The following is a 23,634-nucleotide window of genomic DNA, read 5'->3' as shown; positions in this document are numbered from 1 at the left end:
ACCATATACACTAAGAAAAGGTTTTTAATTTTAATTAATTAAAATTTTCCTTTTCAATGGCAATAGAATTAAGGAAGTTTTTATTAAATTTTCCTTATTTGCCAAGGCTAAAGGATTATAACAGAGGGGGTTTTGGGTGCCTTCAAGGTGAACAACCTCTATTATTTTCTCCCTCTTTTCTTCCTTGGTGTGGCCGGCTCTTCCCTTTCTCTTCTCTCCATCCTTGTGGCCGAAACTCTCTTCTCTCTTGGAGATCAAGTGGTGGCCGGATTCTAGCTTGGAGAAGAAGGAGAGAAAGCTTGCATCCCTTGGAGCATTGGTGGTGTTTTCTCTTCATCCTTGGAGGTGCTCTTGTTTTGGCCGAACCTTGCAAGGTGGAGAAGAAGGTGCTTTGGTGGTTTCTCATCTCGGAAGATCGTTGCCCACACAACGTCCGATGTTAGAAGAGGAATACGGTAGAAGACCTAGAGGTTTTTGTTTGCAAAAGAAAAGATATACTAGTATTAAATTTCCGCATCATACTAGTTTTATTTCTTTGTAAAAATACCAAATACAAGAGACATGCGATTCTAGTATTTCGAATTAATTTTCAATGTTGTGTTCTTTTATTTTTCTTTTCCTTGTGATTTGATTGTTCCTTTTGGTTGACCTAAAGTTATTTAAGGAAATTAAATATTAGCTTTCCTTAAAAGGCTTTGTCTAGGCGGTGGTGGTTGTTCCCATATCCAAGAAGGCCATGTGCCTCGCCATGCAGTCCTGGAAGCCAATTTTGGAAATTAATATTTAATGGAATTAATAACCTAGGTGATTTGGATCGAACGTGTTAAGTTCCGCAGGAGATCCAAGTCTAAACCTAAAAGAACAAATAAATTAAACTTTTGATCAAACGTGTTAAGTTCCGCAGGCGATCCAAGTTTAATTTAAAAGAACACATGGTAGCTAGGAAAAGGTTCATACCTTTGTACAAAATTTTTGTACAGTGGAACCATTAGGTTTTCCGAATAGCAACTAACAAAGCGAGCTTCCTCCGGATCGACCGGTGCAGCTTCCGAACGCAGGAACTCTGTCAGGGCCGTCCTCCAGTCGTTCGGGAAGGTGACTCCCTCCATCCAATCGATGTGCGCCACAAGCGAGACTTGCTCGATCAACTGACGTATGACGATTGGCGTTAACGAACTTGCTAGCTTTGCTAACTTATCCGTCGCTTGGTTCTCTGATCGGGGGATCCTCTGTATAACAACCTCCTGGAAGTTGGCATTCAGCTTCTCAAAAGCTTCTGCATAGAGCCTCACCCGTGTGTTGTTTATCTTGAAGGTCCCGGATAACTGCTAGGTAATGAGCTGGGAGTCCGAGTGGATGAGGACTTTAATTGCTCCCACGTGCTGAGTTGCTTGTAGGCCAACTATTAACGCCTCATATTCTGCTTCATTATTAGTGACTCTGTAGTCCAACCGGATGGACAGTTGCATCCGGTCCTCCCGAGGCAAGATAAACAATATGTCGATCCCGATGCCTTGTCGAGTGGACGAGTTGTCCGCATATATCCTCCACGTTGCAGCTGGCTCATCACTTTGGACTTTCGTGACGAAATCCGCCAAGGCCTGAGCCTTGATCGCTGACCGGGGTTGATACTGAATGTCAAACTCGCTGAGCTCGATCGTCCATTTGATCAGCCGTTTGGACGCCTCTGGATTGAAGAGGACTCTTCCCAAAGCGCTGTTAGTCATCACTATTATCGAGTGAGCCAGGAAGTACGGGCGAAGCCTCCGTGCGGCGAGTACTAATGCATACGCCAACTTCTCGAGATCAGTGTAGCTGGACTCAACATCTTTTAATATGTGGCTCAAGAAATACATAGGCTGCTGCTCTGAGCCATTCTGCCTAACAAGAGCTGACTCGACCGCATGCTCATTAGATGACAGGTAGATCTAGAGTGGCTCACCCGCGACTGGCTTGGCTAACACAGACATTGAGTTCAGATACTCCTTCAGCTCTTCCAGCGTCCGGTCGCACTCGACATCCCATTGGAATTTTGTAGCTCGGCACAGTATCTTGAAGAATGGCAGGCTTCTATCGGATGACTTATATATGAACCTGGGCAGCGCCGTGATTTGACCGGTCAACCTTTGAGCTTCCTTCAAATTTTGAGGCGGAGGCATGTTCTGCAAAACTTAGACTTTGCTTGGATTGGCTTTGATGCCTAGCTCGGTGACGATGTAGCCCAGGAAGCGACCATTCTTTATGCCGAACAGACACTTGCTCAGGTTCAGCTTTATTCCGTATGCCCTTAGCGTCCGACAGGTTTCGTCAATATCTACGCATAGGTCAATAGCTCATAGGGATTTAATCAATATGTCGTCGACATATACCTCCATATTACGGCCGATCTGCCGTTGGAACACCTTATTTATTAGCCTATGATAGGTGACTCTTGCATTTTTTTAGTCCAAACGGCATGACGTTGTAGCAATACGTTCCGCCGACTGTGATAAAGTTAACCTTCTCTTGATCCTCCCCGGCAAGCGGCACTTGGTGGTATCTTTGATAGACGTTGAGCATGCAGATAAGCCCACAGCCCGTCGTCGAGTCCACCATTTGATCGATCCTAGGCAATGGATAGAAGTCCTTCGGCCATGTCTTGTTTAAGTCACGGAAGTCGATGCGACCCACCATTTGTTGCCCGACTTGGAGACTAGCACAACATTGGCTAGCCAGCTCAGGAATTGGACTTCCCTGATGTGGTCGACCTCCAATAGCTTCTCTATCTACGCTCGGATGATCACGTTCTACTCTGCGCTGAAATCCCTTTTTCTTTGTTTGACCGGTCGAGCGTCCGATCAGACGTGGAGCTCATGATGGGCCACACTCAGGGAGATGTCGAGTAGCTCATGTGTCGACCAGACGAACACATCATGATTCCGTTTGAGGTAGGCAATCAGTTATGCCTTCCTCTCTCTCCCTCCAGGTCGATAGCAACAAAGGTCGTGGCTTCTGACCGGCTCGGGTGGATCTGAACCTCTTCCTTTTTTTCATATACTAAAGTGGGAGGTGTTTTTCGGTGATAACATTTACCTCTAGCCGTGGAGTCTTCCGAGCAGCTTTGGCCTCGGTCTTGACCATCTCCACATAGCAGCGCCGAGTGACCAGTTGGTCGCCCTTAACCTCGCCCACCTGATCGTCCACTGGGAACTTTATCTTCTGGTAGTAAGTTGACACTGCCGCCCGGAACTCGTTGAGGGTCGGTTGGCCCAAGATGATGTTGTAAACCGATGGCGTGTCTACTATTATGAAGTTAGTGGTCCGGGTCCTTCTCAGCGGCTCTTCTCCCAGCGAAATGACCAACCTTGCTTGGTCGATTGGAAAAACTTCGTTGCCTATGAATCCATAAAGCGGAGTCGCCATAGGCAACATCTCGCTGTAATCAATCTGCAGCTGATCGAATGCCTTCTTCAAAATGATATTCACCGAACTCCCCGTGTCGACGAAGGTCCGACGAATGGTATAGTTGGCAATCACCGCTCGGATGATCAAAGCATCATCATGAGGGATTTCGACACCCTCCAAATCGCTGGGCCCGAAGCTGATATGAGGCCCTTCGGCCTTCTCCTTGCTGCACCCCACGGCATGAATCTCCAACCACTGAGCGTATGACTTCCTGGCACGGTTGGAGTCTCCGCCAGTCGACCCTCCTGCGATCATGCCTATCTCTCCCCCGGGAAGCATTGTTCCTGTTTTCCTCTTCCCAGGCGGATGGCCTGTTTCTTTCGGCTGGGATCCTGGAGGGATCGGTTTCCTTCCTTCGCTGATGGTGATGGCACTTGGGCTCCCTTCTTTCTTCCTCTCGCTGGTCGGTCGATCGGTGCTGATTTCATCTATCAGGGGGCAGGGAACGACGACGATATCCTCTAGGGGCTGGTCGACTGACAATCGGTGTCAGTCCTCGGCAATCCCGCATATTGTGCGTCGCTGATTGGTGGAATGAACAAAACATAGGCGTCCACACCTTGCCCTTCGATGCCTTAGGCCGACCAGATGCCAAATACTGCACGACATGTGTCTTGGTCTCTTGGTGTGGTCGTACTCCTTTAGCCCTTGACCGTTTAGGTGGCTGATGGCTGCTTGACGGTCGGCGCTCGGTCGGTGCCGAGTGCTCGGTCGACGCCTCCTTTCTTATGGCCCCCTGGGCCTCTTCCACGTTGATGTATTCGTTGTCATTCTTCGGCATGTGGTCGAAGTCCCGAGGTGGCTTCCTGATGAGTGACCAAAAGAAATCTCCCTTTGCGAGCCCCTGGGTGAAGACATTCATCATAGTCTCGGACGAGGCCGAGGGGATGTCCATGGACACTTGGTTGAAGCGCTGGATGTATGCTCGGAGCACTTCCTTGGGCCCTTGTTCCAGGGTGAAGAGACTGACACTTGTCTTCTGGTAGTGTCGGCTGCTGGCGAAGTGGTGTTGGAAGGCGACTCGGAAGTCTTTAAAGCTTCGTATCGAGCCGTCTAGTAGTCTTCTGAACCAGCACTGCGCTGATCCGGAGAGAGTCGTGAGAAAGATGCACTTTACTCCGTCCATGTACTGATGCAACGCAACCTCATTGTCGAATCGATCCAGATGATCATCTGAGTCGGTCAATCCGTTGTACGTCCCAATTGCCAACGGGGGTGTAGTGTTGAGGCAGAGAGTCTTGTAAGATCTCCTATGAGAACTGCCTGTTGATCCGTTCGGGGGATGTAGCGCTTCAGGGCGCTTTTTCTTTCCGTGCATCTTGAAAGGGCGCATCTTCGAAAGATGATCCCCGCTCCTGATGCACTTGGGTTATCTTTGAGGGGGTTTGGAACAGAGCTCGATGGAAGGGGATCGCGCGCGGGCGACGCTTCCCCTTGGGTGTCGGACGACCTTCGGTTTTGCCCCCATACGAAGAGTTGCTCCGCTCGGTCTTCTTGCCCCGCTCGCCTATCGTCTGCTGATGTTGCAAGCTGCGGCACTGGCCGATTGGCTAGCGCTTGTTGTTGTTGTTGTTCTATCATTTTTGCCGCCCGTGCTTGCACGAGCATCTCCAGCTCCTCTTGAGTGAGCGTCACAGTGGTTAGTGGTTAGTTGTCCAGCGTCTTCCATCTTCTCGACTCGGATTCATGTGACGTTCCCACAGACAGCACCAAATATGATCCTGTCCGAAAGTCAAAGAGACGGATGCTGGGGACGTGGTGCTCTTGCTGACCTCCGGTGGACTTCGCTTCCGCCTGCAACACAAGCAGCGTTAGTGCTGAGCCAGGGAAGGGGTCCCCGGCGATGACCCTCCGACGCTCAAGTCAGTCTCCCGCGAAGCAAGAAGAAGCAAGAATTGCAGCGCAATAGTAGAAATTGTGAGAAAAGCGTACCTCCGTCGATACTTGGACCCCCTTTATATATAGCTCCGGGAGCGCGCGTGCATGCTTCCCAAGGCAAGCACGCATCTCAAAGTTTTCCTGAAAGACGTGTCAACAAAGTGTCCCTGACATAATACTTTAATGGGCCAAGCAAGCATATATCTGAAGTGACAGTGAAAGCTTCCGCCGTATGATCCTCTGTCTGACCATGCCGTCTGTAAGCGACACTAGCTCTCAAAAGGATGTCGAAGGATATTTTGCTGCGTTTGTTGCTTGGGCGAGCGGAATGACCGCTTGGCCATAATTCTGCTATCCTTGCGTTGTCTGTTGTCCTGCCAAGCAGGATAGCCGCTCAGCTAAAAGTCCTTTGTCCAAGTGTCGCCTGTTGTCGGACCGAGCGGGAGGGCCGGTCGGGCGGAAGCCCACTGTCCATATGCTCAATTGATGGACCGAGCGCGATAGCCGCTCAACGGGTAGTTCACTATCTGCGTGCTCAGCTGATGTCGAATCTGCTGCTAGGCCGAGCGGAGTGTCGCTCGGCTCGGCTTCTACACGTCTCCTGAGCGTCAGTTTGATTACTCACTGTGGCCAAGACGATGGGTCGGTGCTCAACCCCCGATTGACTCATAACTCGCTCGACCGACCAACAACATCCATCCGTTATCCATCTTGACTTTGACCTTCACCGTGAAAGTAGGGTGGGGCCTCACCTAATCACCGCATCAGCCGATTTTGGCTAAAATCGGTTGATGGACATAGAGACCTAGAAATAACATGAAACTAGTTCCTATATGTTTGTTTAGTTCTCCCGATTATAAAAATATTATCAAATATCAATTTGACTGAATATATTGAGAGCAGTAATTTTTTAAATATAAATTAGTTTTTCGAATATATTCGTATTTAAAAAAATCACTGTTCTCATATATTAGGTCAAATTGATGTTTAATAATATTTTTATAATCAAGAGAACTAGATTAACATATGGAAATTGATTTCATATCATTACGAGATCTCTAAATCCATCAATCAATTTTGGTCGAAACCGATTAATGAATTTTTTAAACAGAACGAAATCAATTCACTTAATTTATTTTTCTAATTGAATTGATTTGAGGATGAGAGTATAATGGAAAGTGGGTATACTATTTGATAATTTTAAAATTATAATAAGTGATTTGGATATTTTTAAAATTTATTTACTAATTCGATAAAAACGCTGTTTAGAAAATAATGATCGCTTTTGTCCGTTAATTTATTTGAATGCATATTTCGCATTCGGGATTTTAATTGGCTGCTAATCCGTGCTGGCGGGCTGGCTCTGTCACATGATTCCTTGACGCGGGTCTATTTAGGCAATGGGGTTTTCTACTGTTTCGCTGTCAAAAATTAGGGTTTTCTTTCCTGATTCGACTACGCATACCGTTGCTTCTGGCTCGATCCACTTATATATCGCTTTTACGGCGGCGAGATGAAGCTGGCGGGGCTGAAATCAGTGGAGAACGCCCATGAGGAATCGATATGGGCGACGGCGTGGATCCCGGCAACGAACGAGAGACCGGCGCTCCTGCTGACTGGGCCGCTAGATGAGACACTGCGGCTGTGGCGCCCTGATGAGCTCGTCCGAGTCGGGACGCCATTGAGGGGGCACTCGCTTGGGGTGGTCGCCGTCGCGGCGCACCCTTCCGGCGCGGTGGCGGCTTCCTCCTCGATGGATAGCTTTATCCGCGTGTTCGAAGTTGACTCAAATGCTTCCATTGCCACCCTCGAGTCGCCTCCATCTGAGATCTGGAGTATGCAGTTTGACCCAAAGGTGAAACCTTTATCCGTTCTGGTCAATCCTATTCAACTTTGATCCGCTTTATTATCCTAAGCTCTTTATGCCTTGTTTTTTTTTTTTCTGGATATGATGTTGTATACGACTCTCTGCGTTTGTTGAATAAGAACTACGATATATTGAGCATACACTAGAATAACAGTCAAGCTATTTGCCCTAAGCATGTACCATAAGTAAATGCTTTACTGACATAATACATTATCAAATTCCAAACTTTATTTTTAGATCTCAAGTTTCTTTTCTGTGTTTTAATGATGGTTTGTTGGATAAAATTTCCCAGTGAGACATTTAAGTTGCTGTGTGGCTGAATACATGGCAACCAATGGACAATTTTATGGTGACTTATTTGTGATTCAACAATCTTCGTACAACCCCAAGGTTTCAGTTTTTTTTTGTTCATGTTGCAACCACATTTTTTTAGGGACCATTATAATAATGGAGCTTTGGTGAACATTGGACAGCTAGCTAGTTTGAGAACCTCATGTGCATGCAGAAAAAAAAAACAGCTTGCTTTTATTTTCTTTCATTTTCTCCCATAGAAAAAAAAATACAACAAAGAGGCCTTAAACTTTTATGGATTTTTCTGTTAATTTTAACATTAACAATTAAACTACCTTATAGTTGAAGTTAAATTTGCACAAAAGTAAATTGTTCTAACAATCCCATTAATAGTACAACTATACAACATTTGTTTATATTTTAGTATTCATGCTCAGCAGAACTTGTATTGTTCAGATGCCAACATTGTACATTAAGTGTAGTGATAGATTTCCCATGATCCTCACTGCAAAGTTGTTGCCCTTTGCCTTTCCTGTCTGATTCAACCCCTTTGATGTACATTGTCCACATTGCACAACGAAAGCTGAAAGAGTTATTTATGTGAGATTATTATTTTTCTTAAGATAATGCTTTTTAAATAGCAATATTGTTCACTTTGAAGTTGAAACACATGTTTATTTTTCTTAGTAAATTTGTTTGATATTTTGTGAAAATATGAGGGCATTTGATACTATAGTTAGGGTTAGTACTTAATAGGGAGCTATCTTCCATTAATCAACTAATCTCTCTCTCTTATATGTTGTCGAGTGTATTTTGCAAATTTCTATTTCATCATTTTCAACATCAACCTAGGTCCGTTGGACTAGTGAATTTGACGGAGTTGATGCCTAGGTTTAAGTGTGGCTTGATTGTTGATCCATTGGTATGAGACCATTGTGCTAATGACCTGAATCCTTGCTCAAGTTAATGCTCAATCTAGAACTATGCTTGATATCAAGGTTTAAAATCTTGATCTGTGCTGAGATTTCGGTCCCAGACCGGAATGATATATTTTCGATATCATATCGTACCGTGCCGATACGGTTTCGGTATTTTTTTATTTATATATAGTAATTATTAAATAAATATGTTTCTTGATTATAATTTAAAAATAAATTGTATATTGATTTTATATAAGTTATTTGAACAAATTAATATAGTTAGAAAAAATAATTAAATATAGTTTTCTTTAAAGATGTATTAATAATTTGAATTAAAATTGATATATCATAATTATATAAATTAATTGTTTATTCATCTAATGAATTATTAGTTTAAATAATATATATTTAAAATAGTAAAAAAATAATAATAAATTATTAGAATATAAATATGATTTATTAGATTTGTTTTAGAATTTTTAAATAAAATTTAAAATAGTAAAAAAAGAATTTTTATAATATCAATTAATAAATTTTTTTAATTTTAAATATATTTTTATATATTTTATAGGGATAATTTAATTAGGGTTTATGAAATACTATCCGAAATATTACACCCAGTTAGAAATTATTTAAATTAATTAAATATGTTTTTTCTTTTCCCGAACAGTAGCACCATTGCAACGGTCGCAGAGGCGACACCAGAACCGTCTGCGACGCTTTTGGCGCCGATCGCGGGATGCTTCGATCGCGGTGCTAGAAGCATCCCGCGATGCTCCCGGCTATGAGGAAGCGTCCTGCAATCGTTGATCGCGCACAAATGATGCACGTGAAATTTATTCACGTGCGGTACTGATTATGCTTCTGCACTGGAATGATAAATTCCGACAATTTTGGGCGACACAACTCGACACTTCAAACACTGCTTGATATATCTACCATATACAAACATGGTAACTGCTTTTGCTGTTATAAGAAGATTGATGAAGCTGAAACAATTTTACATAGTCATCTGAAGAAATTTCATTTGCCTGATATTTTCCACCATATGGGGAAATAAAATGTTTTGAAATTAGGTGTTTTCTTTCATATAATAGAAGTGTTTATACATCCTTGGGATATTTAGACGGCTATTTTAGGTTAATTTGCATCAAACCTTCATTTGCTGATATGAATTTATTTTAGAATTTTTATTTACTTAGATTCTGTTCCAACTTTTAAGAACTAGCTATGTTGGTTTATGAAGTTTAATGTGTCTTCTTTGAGTGAGTTAGTAATTCTTTTTTTTTTTTTTTTTTAATGTTTTGATTGTATATTTTAGTAATGTGTATATTTTCTGCTATGATGATTGTTACTTGCTTTGGAATATTTAGAGAATTTGCACAAAGTATCTCATGTTAATTTTATCTCTTCCAGGGCACCATTTTGGCCGTTGCTGCAGGTGGCAGTGGTTTAATTAAGAGCATTTTCAATGAGAATATTTAGAGGAGATATTTATCTAAATATCTTTCTCTCACACATTTCTATTAAAGGAGATATATCTGGGAGGATTAGAAATCATTGGGTATAGGTTTGTGCCGGGTAATTTTTCTTTTGTGAGATCCATCAAAAGGTGGGCTATATTTTTTTTCATTATTTTTATTTTTAATTTAATTAATATTTTTGATTTTTTTAAAAAATTTAATTAATATCTTTAATAAAAAAGTGAGATATTTGATTGTGAAATTAGAGATATTTGAGAATGAGATATTTGATGAGTGAATATTTGGTTTGTGAGATATTTCATTGTGAACTTTGGGATATTTAAATAGTAGGATATTTGAAGAGTGACGTGAAAGTGGGGATCACAAATATTTGGATCAGTGGTTGAGAATATTTCTCCAAGTATTTGTAGTCCCCACTTTCATATCAATCTTCAAATATACTATTATTTAAATATCTCAAATTTTATAATGAAATATCTCATCAATTAAATATTTATGAGTTCCATCTATCAAATATTTACTCTCAAATATCTCCAGTTTCATAATCAAATATCTATCTCACCTTTTGGGTAAAAACATTAATTAAATTAAAAATATTAATTAAATTTAAAAAATGAAAAGAAATTATAGCCCACTTTTTAGTGGATTCCACAAAAGAGAAATCACCGGTGTAAATTTGTGCTCGATGATTTCTAATCTTTATTTCCTCCATTGAGAGATATTTGGGAGGGGAAATATTTGAAGAAATATTTTTTTAAATATCCCCATTAGAGATGCGTCGTGGGATACCCAACGTGGGAACTTGTTGCTACCCTTGCTGTTCCTCGCCCAAAGGTGCCTGTCCTGATAAGACCGGCAGTGGCAAATGTGTCCTTTCCGTTGCCTGGAGTCCTGATGGTAAAAAACTTAGCTTGTGGATACATGGATGGGACAATTGCCGTGTCCTTGCTGTTCCTCGAAGGCCATAACATGCCAGTGAGGTCCATGGCCTTCTCCCCAGTGGATCCTCGGGTGCTCTTTACTGCTTGTGACGATACCAACATCCACATGTATGATGCTGAGGGAAAGAATTTGGCAGGTGCAATGTCAGGACACACCAGCTGGGTCCTTAGACCATCTTCAACCACAAATTCTATTTTGGTGCACTTTCAACACCAATTTGGTGTCATTTGAGCACCAAAATTTTTTCCAACTCCAACCATGAGACACCATTTCCTACACTAAAAGGAATATTCTTTAGAATATTCTATTTTTCCATCTTATAATTTAATATTCAACATACATATTAATTTATTAAATATTTTTATTATGATAATAATTATTATTAATTTTTATGATATTATGTTTTTAGTTATAAGAAAATTAAAATTAGTATTTTTATAATTTTGTTAGAAATAATTTAATAAGTATACTCATATTTAATATTCAAAGATGGAATGTTATGTATTTTGAAATTTTAAATATTTAATTGTGTGTTTGTTATGAAATTATCAATATTATAAATTTTAATATATTTATAAACTTAGCAACATAACAAATATTAAAATTTATAATATATATTTAATTGAAATTTATATATTAAATTTATAATATATAAAATTTATATAATAAATTCAATTAAATTAAATCATATTAATTTATAATATTTAAAAATATTTTAAATATAACTTACCTATTATGATATATTATATTAAAAAAATCTCTACTTGCACCAAAATGGTGCAAGTGAACAGTGCAGCACCAAGATGGTGCTGCACTGTTCACTTGCACCATTTTAGTGCAAATTTTGGGGTCACCATTGGAGAGGATATGGTGCCCTTTTTACACCAAAATAGTGTAAAAGGGCACCGGTTGGAGATGCTCTTACCGCAATGCCTTTAACACTTGAACGTGTTAATGCAGTTTTTTATTTTTATTTTTAAATTTGTAAGTATTAACGCGTTCAAAGAACTGAATGTGTTAATGCTACAGTGACAATAAAGGGATGCCACGTTGGCATTAACGCTTCACTTTAACATGCGTTGCAGAAGCCCTTAGCATGGATGCCAGTCCAGATGATGTGGCGATAGCTACAGGGTCTAGCGATCGAACTGTTAAGCTATGGGATTATCAGCATGCGGTCTGCGGTTCAGACTACGGCAAACCATTCCGATGCTGTATGGGGTGTGTCATTCCGGCCGCCCGATGGAACAGGTGTGCGTGTGGGACGACTTGCTAGTGTCCGAAGACAAGAGCATCTCGTTATATGATTGCTCATGATCCAGTGACAAGATCCTACTGTATTTTGTTAACTGATTGTATTATTTATTTTTTTTCTTTTTCATGTGAGAAATAGCTCAAAATGCATGCTTGTCTCAGACTATGGAAATAGTGAGATGGGCAGGGGGTATAATTCCTGATGTCATTTGATTTCAAAGATTTTTGTATAAATGTGAAGGGCTCTGCATTGAATGCTGTTGTGAATAATATGTACCAGTGATGAGAAATATCAGCATCAAATTTTCTTCGACATTTTACTTCTCACCACTTTCTTGTATTCTTTTGTGATGAGCATATATCTACTTCATTCACTGATAGTTTAAGCATTTTACAAACATTTTAAATTCGATTGGTTGTATTCCCTACATTTTTTTTAGTGTAATCTTTTAGATTTGGATTTCATAATCCAAATTGGGAGTTGTCAATTTTAATATTTTTATAACCTTAACACTCTGCTTTATTTGGGAGGGTGGAAATAAATATAAAAAACTTAGGTACGGAGTATTTGGGAAAATTGACTGCACGGTTCAGTAAATTGCCGCAGCCGAGGGTGTCCAGATCGAAAACGAACCCTCACAAAGGAAGGCGAAGATGTCTCTAGTCTCCGAGAACCTCCACTCCAAGGCGGAAGTCTACTACGACCACGAGATCTGCGAAGTCAAGTCCAGGTCGCTCCTCCGCGAGCTCGGCCTCCCCGGCGGCCTCCTGCCGCTGAAGGACATCACCGAGTGCGGCTTCGTGGAGGCGACCGGCCTCGTGTGGATCAAGCAGGAGCGCGAGATCCACCACTACTTCGACAAGGTGGGGAGGAAGGTGCGGTACGGGCGCGAGATCACCGCCCAGGTGGAGAAATGCCGGATCAAGAAGCTGACCGGGGTCAAGACCAAGGAGATGATGGTGTGGATCTCGATTTCCGAAGCCTCCGCCTCCGGCGACCCTCCCACCGGGAAGATCACCTTCAAAACTCCGGCGGGGTTGGTTAGGGCTTTTCCGGCGTCGGCATTTGAGGTGGAGGAGCAAATGCCAGACCGTTGAAGGTAAAATTATTCGCATTTAATATTCCTCTAGAATAATGGTTAGCTTCGATCGATCGATCGCTTGTAGCTTATACAGATTGTAGTTTTTCTTATGAACAGAGAGCTCGACGATGATGTTAACTCTGTGTTCAGGAATCAGGGGAGGAAACCAGGGACTGAACCCTAAATTTTTTATTTTTTTTACATTTAATTCACGCAATTTGCACGATCATTCGATTGGCCGATAATTGAATCTTCCTAATAAATTCAAAATTACTTCGGTGTTTACTGCAAATGCGGTATTAAAAATGCCCAAAGCCATGAATTTCTTGATTTTATTATTATTATTATTATTATTATTACTGTCGCTGTTACAAACGCGTTTCGTGAGCTAGGTCTTTTATACCAAGAAAATAATTTTAATTTTTAAATATTGTCTATATTTTTATTTTTGTTAGTGAGACAAAATTTTAATATTTTATAATTTTATTTGCGCGTGTAAATACGTGCGGTTAACAAATTTTCTTCCATAAAACAATAATTTAATTTTTTATATTAAATATTAAATACATAATAAATACTACATTTAATCTGAATGAAAGACGGTTCATAAATTAGATAAGGATACGTTAAATGAGATCAAATCTCTTACCCTATTAAAAAGTGGATTAGGGGATGATTCACTTCTAATTGTGATTAGATCATAATTATGATCCGATCATAATTGATTGTGATCCCTTCATGGATTCACTATTTCCATCATATTATAGTTTGGGTCGGAGTTGACGGTCAAAGGTCACCTCCTATTCAGCGGCCAGCAATCTGGACACTTGCCCACTTCCAACGATTTTTGGCCGTCCGCTCCGACTCAAATTATAATTTGATGGGGATAATGAACCTATAAAGGGATCGCAACTAATTACGGCCAGATCGCAATTGCGATCTGGTCGTAATTGGGAGTGGATTGTGGACCAAGAGATCTTCTCTCACGCTAGACAGTAAGCTAATATAACGAATTCTCTCATATAAAAAATTAATTTAATATCATGCTTATTAAAATGTCCAGAAAAATATGTTTTCTAATATCGTCGTCCCAAGATATTTATAGAAGCTTCGTTAATTTTAAGATATGAGATTAAAAAAATTCTAGATTTCTAATTTATTAATAAGAAAAATTCTTAATAATACGACGCCACAGCTAAATCTCGAACTCTAGATTGATTGATTAATGAAAAAAATTCCTAATAATATATCGCAGTTGAGTGTCAAATTCTAGATAATTGCTTATAAAAAAATTCCTAATAATATACCGTTGAGTTTTAAATTCTAGATCTATGAGTTATGAGTGATGTATTTATATAAATTACTAATAAATTTTAAAAATACTTGTATGTAAAAAATATTAACATAATTTTATTTTAAGCTTCGTCACAATTATACAAATTAATTAATAAAAATATAAATTTTAATAAAATATTAACATAATTTTATTTTAAACTTCATCAAAATTAATTAATAAAAGATATAAATTGTTAATAAAATGGTAAGGTTACTGATTTATCTAACATTTCAAATTGATCGGATAAATTTTTATTTTTATTTCTTTCTATATCATCAAATTAGAACAATAATAACAATACAATAAATTAAAAAATAAATTATTTAGTCATTTGCCGGTATATCCTCCAAAATTATAAAAAGAAAAAAGTTTATCAAAGCGCTCTCCTATCTTTTTTAAATGCACAAAATTCCCTCACGAGCCAATTTGGAAATTGATTTTGACAAGATTTTTACTCAAATCCCAAATTTATCAATAATTTTATTAAATATAAGCAGCAAATTAGCCGCACAAGGTTTTTGAATGCCGGAGAGTTGAAAAATATTAACAAATGTTAGAACTTTACAAATTTTAACCTTTGGCTATTTTTTTTTTTTAAATAGAGAATAGTATATATTTATTTTTTAAATAATATAAATTAAAAAATAAATATTGTTTATTTATTTATTCGGGAAGGTTCGTTGAGTATTTATTTCGTCGTCTTGGCCCCTATAGCGATTCCAAACTTTCCTACTACTTGTTGATTAGGGTTTCGTTTCCTTAGATCTCGTCGCTAAATTCTTCCTCCCGGCGACGATGTTCCTTGTCGATTGGTTTTACGGCGTCCTTGCTTCCCTCGGACTGTGGCAGAAGGAGGCCAAGATCCTCTTCTTGGGGTTGGACAACGCCGGGAAGACCACGCTACTTCACATGCTCAAGGATGAGGTTGGATCCTTATGGTTTCCATCTACAAATTGAGTTTTGTTGCCTGTTTTTTCTTTAATCTGTAGGTGATTCGTTCGGATTCGTGTCTATTTGAATGCAGAGGTTAGTTCAGCACCAGCCAACGCAGTATCCGACATCGGAGGAGCTGAGCATCGGGAAGATCAAGTTCAAGGCATTTGACTTGGGCGGTCATCAGATCGCGCGGCGTGTCTGGAAGGATTACTACGCCAAGGTCAATTGTCTTTCCCCAGTTTTGCCTTTCTTCGTTTAATTTCTCTCCCTCTCCTCCCGATAATGGAGCAGGATATTTCCACAGTGACTTCCCTTTAGCCATAGATGGAGGATCTAGGAAGTAGAGGTAAGTAGCAACGCAGTCATAACTGAAAATGGTACAATGATAAAGAGACACTATAGTCTGTATTTGAGAGAGTATCATTGTCCATTTTTCTCTTCTAATCTTTTCGAAAGACTGAATTTTGGGGTAATAGGGCTAAGTAGCAACGAAGTCATAAGGGGAGATGGTAAATTTAAAAAGAGAAAATATAATCTGTAGTTGATAGAGGATCATTGTCCGTATCCCTCTTCTAATCCTAAAGACAGCACTTTGACATAGTTGATTGTCTATTTGTCCACAGAACTCTTTGCATCAAAATTATTTCAAGATAGCTACTTATTTCTCAATGCATTTCTTACTATCATCTCATGCAGTGGATTCCCTTTCTGATATTATCTATGTTAAATGAAATAATTATTTAGTCACTGCCATCATCTAGTGTTGGATTCTTGGATCACATGCGATTTATTATAGTTGTTAGTATCACTTGATCATTTGTGTTAGTTTGATAGTTAGTTTCTTTAAATCAGCATAACTTTGATGTCTAATTTCTCTTTGTAGTTTTTTTTTAAAAAAAATTCAGTTTTATATTTTGGATGGAAGGTTGAAACTATGATAACTGTATGTGTTGTGTATGTTTTTTATTCTTTTAAGGCCATGAATAAAAGCATCAAACGAAAAAAATTTCTTGAACAAAAGCCTAAAGGGGATAAAAGATAGGTGGCCATTTTAGAAAAAAAAAAATTCACCTTGATTGTACTGGTATACAGCAAGGTTGTAAAAACGAGGCTCCAACCTAAATTACTACAATAACAATAATCAAGCCTTCTCCCACTGGTGGGTCAGCTATATGGATCATTTTACACCATTGAACTCTATCTTCTACTATATCATTCATAAGTTTTTAAACTAATGGTATCATAATTAATGTTATTGATATGTAGTCCATAAGATTCAATTGGAAAAAAAGTATATGAATAGGTTAGAAAGATCTCTAGTTTACAATGTCTTTAACTCTAATATGCACACTATAGTTTCAACATCCTATTTTAATAGCATAATATGATTAATAAAAACATTGATCACAATTCATGAGAAAAATATAGGTTAGTGTCTCACCTTTTTTTTGTACAAGACAAGGTCTAATGCCTTTAGACCTCCCTTTTCCATCTCTTAATGGAGGTCAAAATGCCCTTAGCCTTCCGCCTGCTGCTAAGTGACATATTGCGACACACGTGGTCAAGCAGATTTGGTAACCTTGATGGAAGATCTTTTTCTGTGACTTCAATTCCTAGAGAATTAATCTTCAGCCAGGAGAGCCACCATATTTTGCCAATATGGTAGGTGCCAATTAGTTGGATACTCTGGGTTAAGAGGAAATCAGAGATCAACACTAAGAGATTCTTTGAAAAGGCTTTCACAATTGGTAGGAGGATTGAAAGTTTTATCTGTAAACAATGGGCATGCAAAATAGAGTTTGATATCCTATACTTGGCTTGGTTTTATTTAAACTAAAAAAATATGATTACACACACACACACAATGTTCATCAAATAGTATCATCTTTACAAATATAGGTCCATAATGATATGTATGCATGTGCACATTTACATCCTTATTTATTTCATTCGGTTGGCTTTGTTGCCATTTTCCCAAATTGAAAATGAACTAAAACTGAATCATTTATGTTTTTCAATTTTTTCCAGTTAAGGTCTGGATGCCCAACCCCTAATTGATTCCTTTACCTGGGTTACAACTAGAGGTGTTAATTGGGCTGGTCCACCCACACACAAAAAAAAAATGGCATGGTCTAGTTCTAAATGGGTTGAGTCATGCCAGAAGTGGAGGATCACACACTTTGTTCGGGTGCAAGCCCTCTGATTATCATGTCGTGCTTAACTTGAAAAGGTCGAGCTAAAAGGCCCAACATGGTTCCTGGCTGTGCATGACCTATGTCTCAGGTCAAGCGCAGCCCATGGTAGGCCTACGATGGATCATATTCTATTTTTTATTTATTTCTCATAAAATAAATTTATATTACTCCCTTATACCATTCAAATGATAAAAAAGTCTAAAATCTTATTTACTCTTAGAAAAATATCTAATAGATCCTTATTCTTAATAATCTCAGATTTTATTATTATTATTATTTTTCGTTGTTGTTGCTGATGCTTATCATAGCTGAGCTCAGGCCTATGTTGGTCTGGTGCCTTGCCTAACACGGTCCAACTGGAGTTGGGCCAAGCACATCCAACCTCTTGATAAAACTCTCTTTATACTCTACATTGGTTGCAAGGAGACTGCTATTCAGGTTAGGTACCACTCTATTGCTAAATTCAGATCATGGAATAACTTGTGCATATTACTCCAACGTGCATCAATCATGTGGATAATTGAATGGCTTTTGTGCAAGACATGTTTGATGTCCCTGTAGATGGACATCAAGCAGAGTTGTTGGGCAATCACTGGTTGGTAGCAAAATTCTGACATAACTAAATGCGAATCTGCATTGAACTATACTTTAAGGAATTGTGTGGAACCCATTGATGTTGAATAGGGCTATGTGCAGTATGGTGATGCAAATAGTAAACTGATTTATTAAACTGAATCCACTAAGATAGGAGAGGCTGTTGTGCAATTATCATATCAATTCAAGCAATGTGATTTCCTATTTTCATATTCTTCTCAGTCATTAATAATTAACTGATTCATCCAATCATTATTGTGATCATTGATTGAAGCATATGAATTTATGTGATGTTGCTTCATGCAGCATTTAGTAGGGTCCAATCACATGTGAGGCGGTGAATGGTAGGTCTTCTGTCTTTGAGTTTTGGTTTCAGAATAGGTGCAGAAAATATACACCGTCACTGTTATACCCCAAAACACAAGTGTATGATTCTTTCCTAATAAATTTAATTTATGGTTGGTTGCAATTACATGTTAATCAATTCTTATCCAATTAGTTTAGTCCAAGATTCATATTTTTCACTCAAGCAATATTCTTTCTTACTTAAGCGGATCACAGACTACACTCTAGTCTAATGGCTTTATTTTCTGGGAGGGTAGAAAAAACAAGAGAGAAGAAATTGAAGGTAAAATAAAGATGGAGAAGATTAATTAAAAAATGTAGATCCGTTACATTAACGACCCTCCTAGTGCTGACCCCACGGATATGAAGGGAGGTACATACAGGTACATATATGTTAGGCGCATGGTGGGGTAAATCCCAAGTCATCAGTTCCTGAGAATTGACCCCTGACCATTACGCTAGAGATGTGTGCCCACTATCTGCGCTACACCCTGGGGCTTGGAGAAGATTAATTAAAATTTCTATTATATGTGGTTGTTTGGGTAGATAGAAAATAGGAGGAGAAAAAAATTAATTTTGCTTCGTTGGAAAGTGTCTCGTCCAATTACATGAAAACCCTCCACTCGTTTGATTTAATTTTTAGGAGGAAAGAAGAGGATAGAAATCTATTCAATTTTCTCATTTTTCTTTCTTCCTTCTCATTTTCTATACTACTAGACATGGGAAAGAAATATTGTTTTTTTTCGACTTCTTAAAAGTCCTGATTTCTTTTTTTTTCTGTTTCAAGTAATTGAGTGCTAATTATTCTAAAATGGAAGTCTGCAGTAAATTAGTATCACCACTTTCTCTGATAAGAGGATTGGAGAGACCTATATTAAAGAAGACCAAATCTCTAGTGAAAATGAAGATTCTAGAATCTAAGTACTATTCAGTTGTATGGTCAAATTTCAGTAATCACAGTATTATTGTTCGGTTGGTCTATTTTTTTTTCTACAAATTAAAAATGATTTTCTTTTTCATTATGTCCCATTACCATACTGAAATCAACCATGCATTGGCTCACATACGAACTAAATTGATAGAGCATCCAGTGATTGAGAAAGGGTCAATACTTGCAAGATATGCTTGGATCAGTATCTTCACATAACTTTACCCATGGTTCCTCAAAATTACAGTGGTAATGATAGTTGTGTAATGGGAAATTGTTTTCATTTATCAGAGCTGATGTCTCTCTTTGACATGTTTGTGGATATCTACTTGTCACACTACCTTTTGAACTTTTTATGAGAACTGCTACCATAACTGGAATTCATCAATTATATGAGAATTTGTTTGGTGTTTCTCTAAATAGGTAGATGCGGTGGTATACCTAGTGGATGCATATGACAAGGAGAGATTTGCAGAGTCAAAGAAAGAACTGGATGCACTTCTATCCGATGATGCCCTGGCAAATGTTCCGTTTCTTATCCTTGGAAACAAGATCGACATTCCATACGCAGCATCAGAGGACGAGTTACGCTACCATCTAGGTTTGAACAATTTCACAACCGGCAAGGGCAAGGTGAATCTAGTGGATTCCAACGTGCGTCCCCTTGAAATCTTCATGTGTAGCATTGTCCGTAAAATGGGCTATGGGGAGGGATTCAAGTGGGTTTCACAATACATAAAGTAGGCTCTGAAGTCGAAACTAAATAGCTTTGCCAGCTTGTGGTTCTTCCATTGATTATGTTCTAAACTCTTGTCGATTATCTTTTCTGTTATAGCAAAAGAGTTCTGCATTGTGAGCGCTATTTATCCTAATTTTTCAATGTTCTTTCCGCTATGACTGCATTTAGCAAAAGAGTTCACCTCTTGCTCCTAGTGAATTTGACTGATACATGGTCTTGAGACATGGAACAATTGCTGTAATTAGTAATATAATGCAAACATTTTCATGATTCGTAATATTATTGTTTATATTTGATCTTGTCCGAAAGTGGAAAGGTGGAAAGTTGGGGATGTGACGGTTTCGTTAATTAGCTGTAGATCTTGTTCCGTTCTGTAAAACAAGTAACGTCAATGCTGAGCAAGGGGTCTCCGACGTTGGTCTTCCGATATTTAAGTCAGTCATTGAAACTGTAGAAGGAAAGTGGAGCAATAGTAACATAGGCGCAAATAGTAAATAATGCTTATCTCCGTCAGTGATGAACTCTTTTTTATATAGAGCTCTCGTGGGTGATGTGCATACTCTTTTAGGCGTGGGTACGGTCTCCAATATGTTCCATGAAGGGACCTGTTAGGAAAATACCTCTAATATCATACCTTAACAGGATATGCATATCCCTGACAAGACAGTAGAAGTTTTCGTCGTATGATCCGCCTGTCGACCATACTTTCTGTCAGCCACACTATCTCCCAGAAGAATATCGAGTGATACGACCACAATCTTGTTGCTTGGTCGAGCGGGGTAGCCGCTCGACCGGGACTCCGCTTCGTTGATGGACAGATCCCGCTACTTAGTTGAGCGGGGTGGCCGCTCGACCGTGACCCCTCTGCTCTGTCTCAGTCGTTCTTCCCTGCGGTGACTGTGCAGTAGCGCGACCTCCATGTTCGGACAAGCTCTCCGGTCTCTTTGGCGTTCTGTTGCTCCATATTGAGCGTCTAAGTATCTTATCATATTATCCCGAGCTGGACAGGTGGTTCACTCAGACACGTCTCGCGCCGGTTGGGTATTGATTGTCCTGACCGTTCGTTGCAATCGTCCTTTGTTCGATCCTTTGACACTCTGGCGTTGACCACCTTGACTTTGACCTCCACCTTGGCAGCTGACCCCGTGCCAGGTAGGCCTCTTTATATTGCCGCATCACAAGCCTTCCCCTCAAATCTAGTCAAAGGAGGTTGCAAGTCCGACTGACTGGACAACTAGCGTCTTCGATGTCTTACACGACCGATCGGACCCTACATATGCTCCCCAGTTTCTGATCGGCACAAACATCTTCGCCGTTCGGCTTCGTTTCTTCAGGCTGGGTCCGTAGTTGCCGCTCGGATCATGCCTCTCTAAGTAGATGATTCCTCGACAGTTCGGCTATGTGCAAATCCACTATCTATGCCCGGTCGAGGTGATGGGCGACAATACTTGGCCAATTTTCTCATTTCCTTAAGCTCCCTCGATTGACTGTCTCGACGTTATCTAAATTTCTTGAAGACCATGCAAATCTTTGATAATTATGGCCAGACACGTGGTCATACCTTTTAATTAAGCATCATTAATGTCTTCCGTTAGCTGCATGCCACGTGTCTCATTTTCTGCTGCCGCACGTTTGATGTGACAAGTGGATATCTGCTGGTGACGTGACAGACGCTGTTTCAAATTCAACGGCTGGATCTTATCCTAGTTTTTCGCAACCCTAGATCGGATAGTTCAGGTCGATCGGCCATGAGGTTTATAAACCTCCTTGGGTCGCCGTCTTCTTCCTTCCTCACGCTTTCGTCTTCAAGCTTTCTCCGCGATGCTTCGCTTCTTCTTCCTCTCCTGCGATCTTTCCTGTAAGCTCCTTCACTTTTTCTCATTTGAATATGTTCGTTGTTCTTCCTCGACCTTGTTTTCGATGGCCAGTTCCTCGCAACCCCCCGTCCACATCCCTAGGCTCTGGTATACTTCCACCGAGTCCAGGTTCGACGGGGACGATGTTGGGAGCCTGAAATCTGCTTACCAATTTTCTTCCAGCTACCAAATTGCTATTCCTTCTGCCTTCGACCGGCCACATGAACCACCATTGGATTTTTTTTATATTTCTTTAAGGATAAGTTCACCGCCGGTTTGTGGTTCCCTGTTCATTCTTTCTTTTCCGCAGTTTGTAAATACTTTCATATATCTCTTAATCAATTAGTGTCAAACTCCTTTAGGTTGCTGTGTGGGGTCATAGTTTTGTTCCGTCTATACGGTATTCCTTTCTGTTCGGCTTTTCCATTACTTTTATTATCCAAAACTGTTTAAGCCGGGGGCCTTTTTGTTCCAAGCCCGAGTGGGCTTGGTCTTCTTTGACAAAACACCGTCCTCCAATAAGCATTGAAGGGACCACTACTTCTTTGTTCGCTTTCCCAGGCGGCTAGACTTCCCGACCGGCTGGCAGCTAGAAGTGATGAGCCCACCATCTCTTAGGAAGATAAAGGCTGATCAAACTATCTCTAGGCAGCTTCAATCTTGATCAGAAGTATTACATTCATAAGATGCTGTTGGAGGACATCCTTTATGTGTTTCGCTTGAGCTCGATCCGCACGAAGCTTTCGTCCACTCTAGGTATGTTCTTTCTTTCCTCAATCTTTGAATCTAACTGATTTTTCCTCCTCTTTTGCAGCTCGAATCATGTTGCAAGCACGTTTGGCTGACAAGAGCAAGCTCGCGGATGCGGAGATCAATGCCGCGACCGTGGTTGAGTTGGAGTGTCGTGGCCTATAGCCAGTCGACTCTCACGAGGATCCGCTGGGCGAAGCCGAAGGGACGCAAGCACCAGCTAGAGGTGGCAGAAGCCAGACAGTGGCGAGTGATGCAGCAATCGATAAAGCGAACCTTCCTCCTGAAAGACCGTCGATGCTTCCAATCGTTGTGGCTTCGGATTCAACCACTTCCGGCGATCCCTTGCAACAACGCAAGAGACGCCGCATGGAACCGTCCTCCCGTTCTGCAACTTCCACCCTGTAGACTCCAACACAAGTCGTTTCACGACCTTCCTCCGAGCGAGACGAGACATCTACGCCCACTCCCCCCGAACAAGCAGAGGCAACATTTCACACCTCCCTTTCATCTGACCGGACACCGTCCTTGTTCGGGCTACTGCAAGGGACCATTTGTGCACCGCTAGTCGCCTTCATGCCACCTTCATCTTTGCAGTGGCCCAAGTGTCACAAATCTGACCAGTCCCCTCGTCCCGGTTTGTGAGCAGGGCGACCTCGGAACCCTTTGGCTCGAGTGGCCAGAGGCAAATAATGGCGATTATCGATTTGACAACCGACGAGTGGCGTAGTCCAGATGACGTGGTGTCCCACACCCCCAGCACTAAATACGCATCCAGGGGTCACTTGCGTAG

General features: G+C 40.2%; 2 protein-coding genes and 1 pseudogene across 2 annotated transcripts; all 3 read left to right on the top strand.

Moving 5' to 3' along the window:
• The first annotated feature begins 6,718 nt into the window (after positions 1-6,718).
• On the top strand, positions 6,719-12,359 carry LOC121985899 (annotated as a pseudogene).
• Positions 12,360-12,639: 280 nt separating this feature from the next.
• LOC121987851 lies at positions 12,640-13,311 on the top strand. The gene is made up of 2 exons (XM_042541571.1): positions 12,640-13,180; positions 13,280-13,311. Exon 1 carries the CDS (start codon positions 12,735-12,737, stop codon positions 13,176-13,178), a length of 444 nt encoding a protein of 147 aa, XP_042397505.1. The 5' UTR covers positions 12,640-12,734; the 3' UTR covers positions 13,179-13,180; positions 13,280-13,311.
• A 1,877-nt stretch (positions 13,312-15,188) lies between these two features.
• Positions 15,189-20,512, top strand: LOC121985898 (GTP-binding protein SAR1A). Its single transcript, XM_042539609.1, has 3 exons — positions 15,189-15,422; positions 15,523-15,654; positions 19,920-20,512. Exons 1-3 carry the CDS (start codon positions 15,294-15,296, stop codon positions 20,238-20,240), a joined length of 582 nt encoding a protein of 193 aa, XP_042395543.1. The 5' UTR covers positions 15,189-15,293; the 3' UTR covers positions 20,241-20,512.
• Positions 20,513-23,634: the final 3,122 nt, after the last annotated feature.

Source organism: Zingiber officinale, chromosome 5B (genome assembly GCF_018446385.1).
Source record: "Zingiber officinale cultivar Zhangliang chromosome 5B, Zo_v1.1, whole genome shotgun sequence".
In the NCBI taxonomy this organism is placed as follows: domain Eukaryota; kingdom Viridiplantae; phylum Streptophyta; class Magnoliopsida; order Zingiberales; family Zingiberaceae; genus Zingiber; species Zingiber officinale.
This window is presented reverse-complemented; position numbering and strand designations above follow the sequence as displayed.

Bases quoted from the DNA above. Each gene is read 5' to 3' on its own strand.
- LOC121987851 (XM_042541571.1), top strand. From the start codon at position 12,735: ATGTCTCTAGTCTCCGAGAACCTCCACTCCAAGGCGGAAGTCTACTAC.
- LOC121985898 (XM_042539609.1), top strand. From the start codon at position 15,294: ATGTTCCTTGTCGATTGGTTTTACGGCGTCCTTGCTTCCCTCGGACTG. The intron at 15,423-15,522 runs GTTGGATCCTTA...ATTTGAATGCAG, and splicing joins TTCACATGCTCAAGGATGAG to AGGTTAGTTCAGCACCAGCC. The intron at 15,655-19,919 runs GTCAATTGTCTT...TTCTCTAAATAG, and splicing joins GGAAGGATTACTACGCCAAG to GTAGATGCGGTGGTATACCT.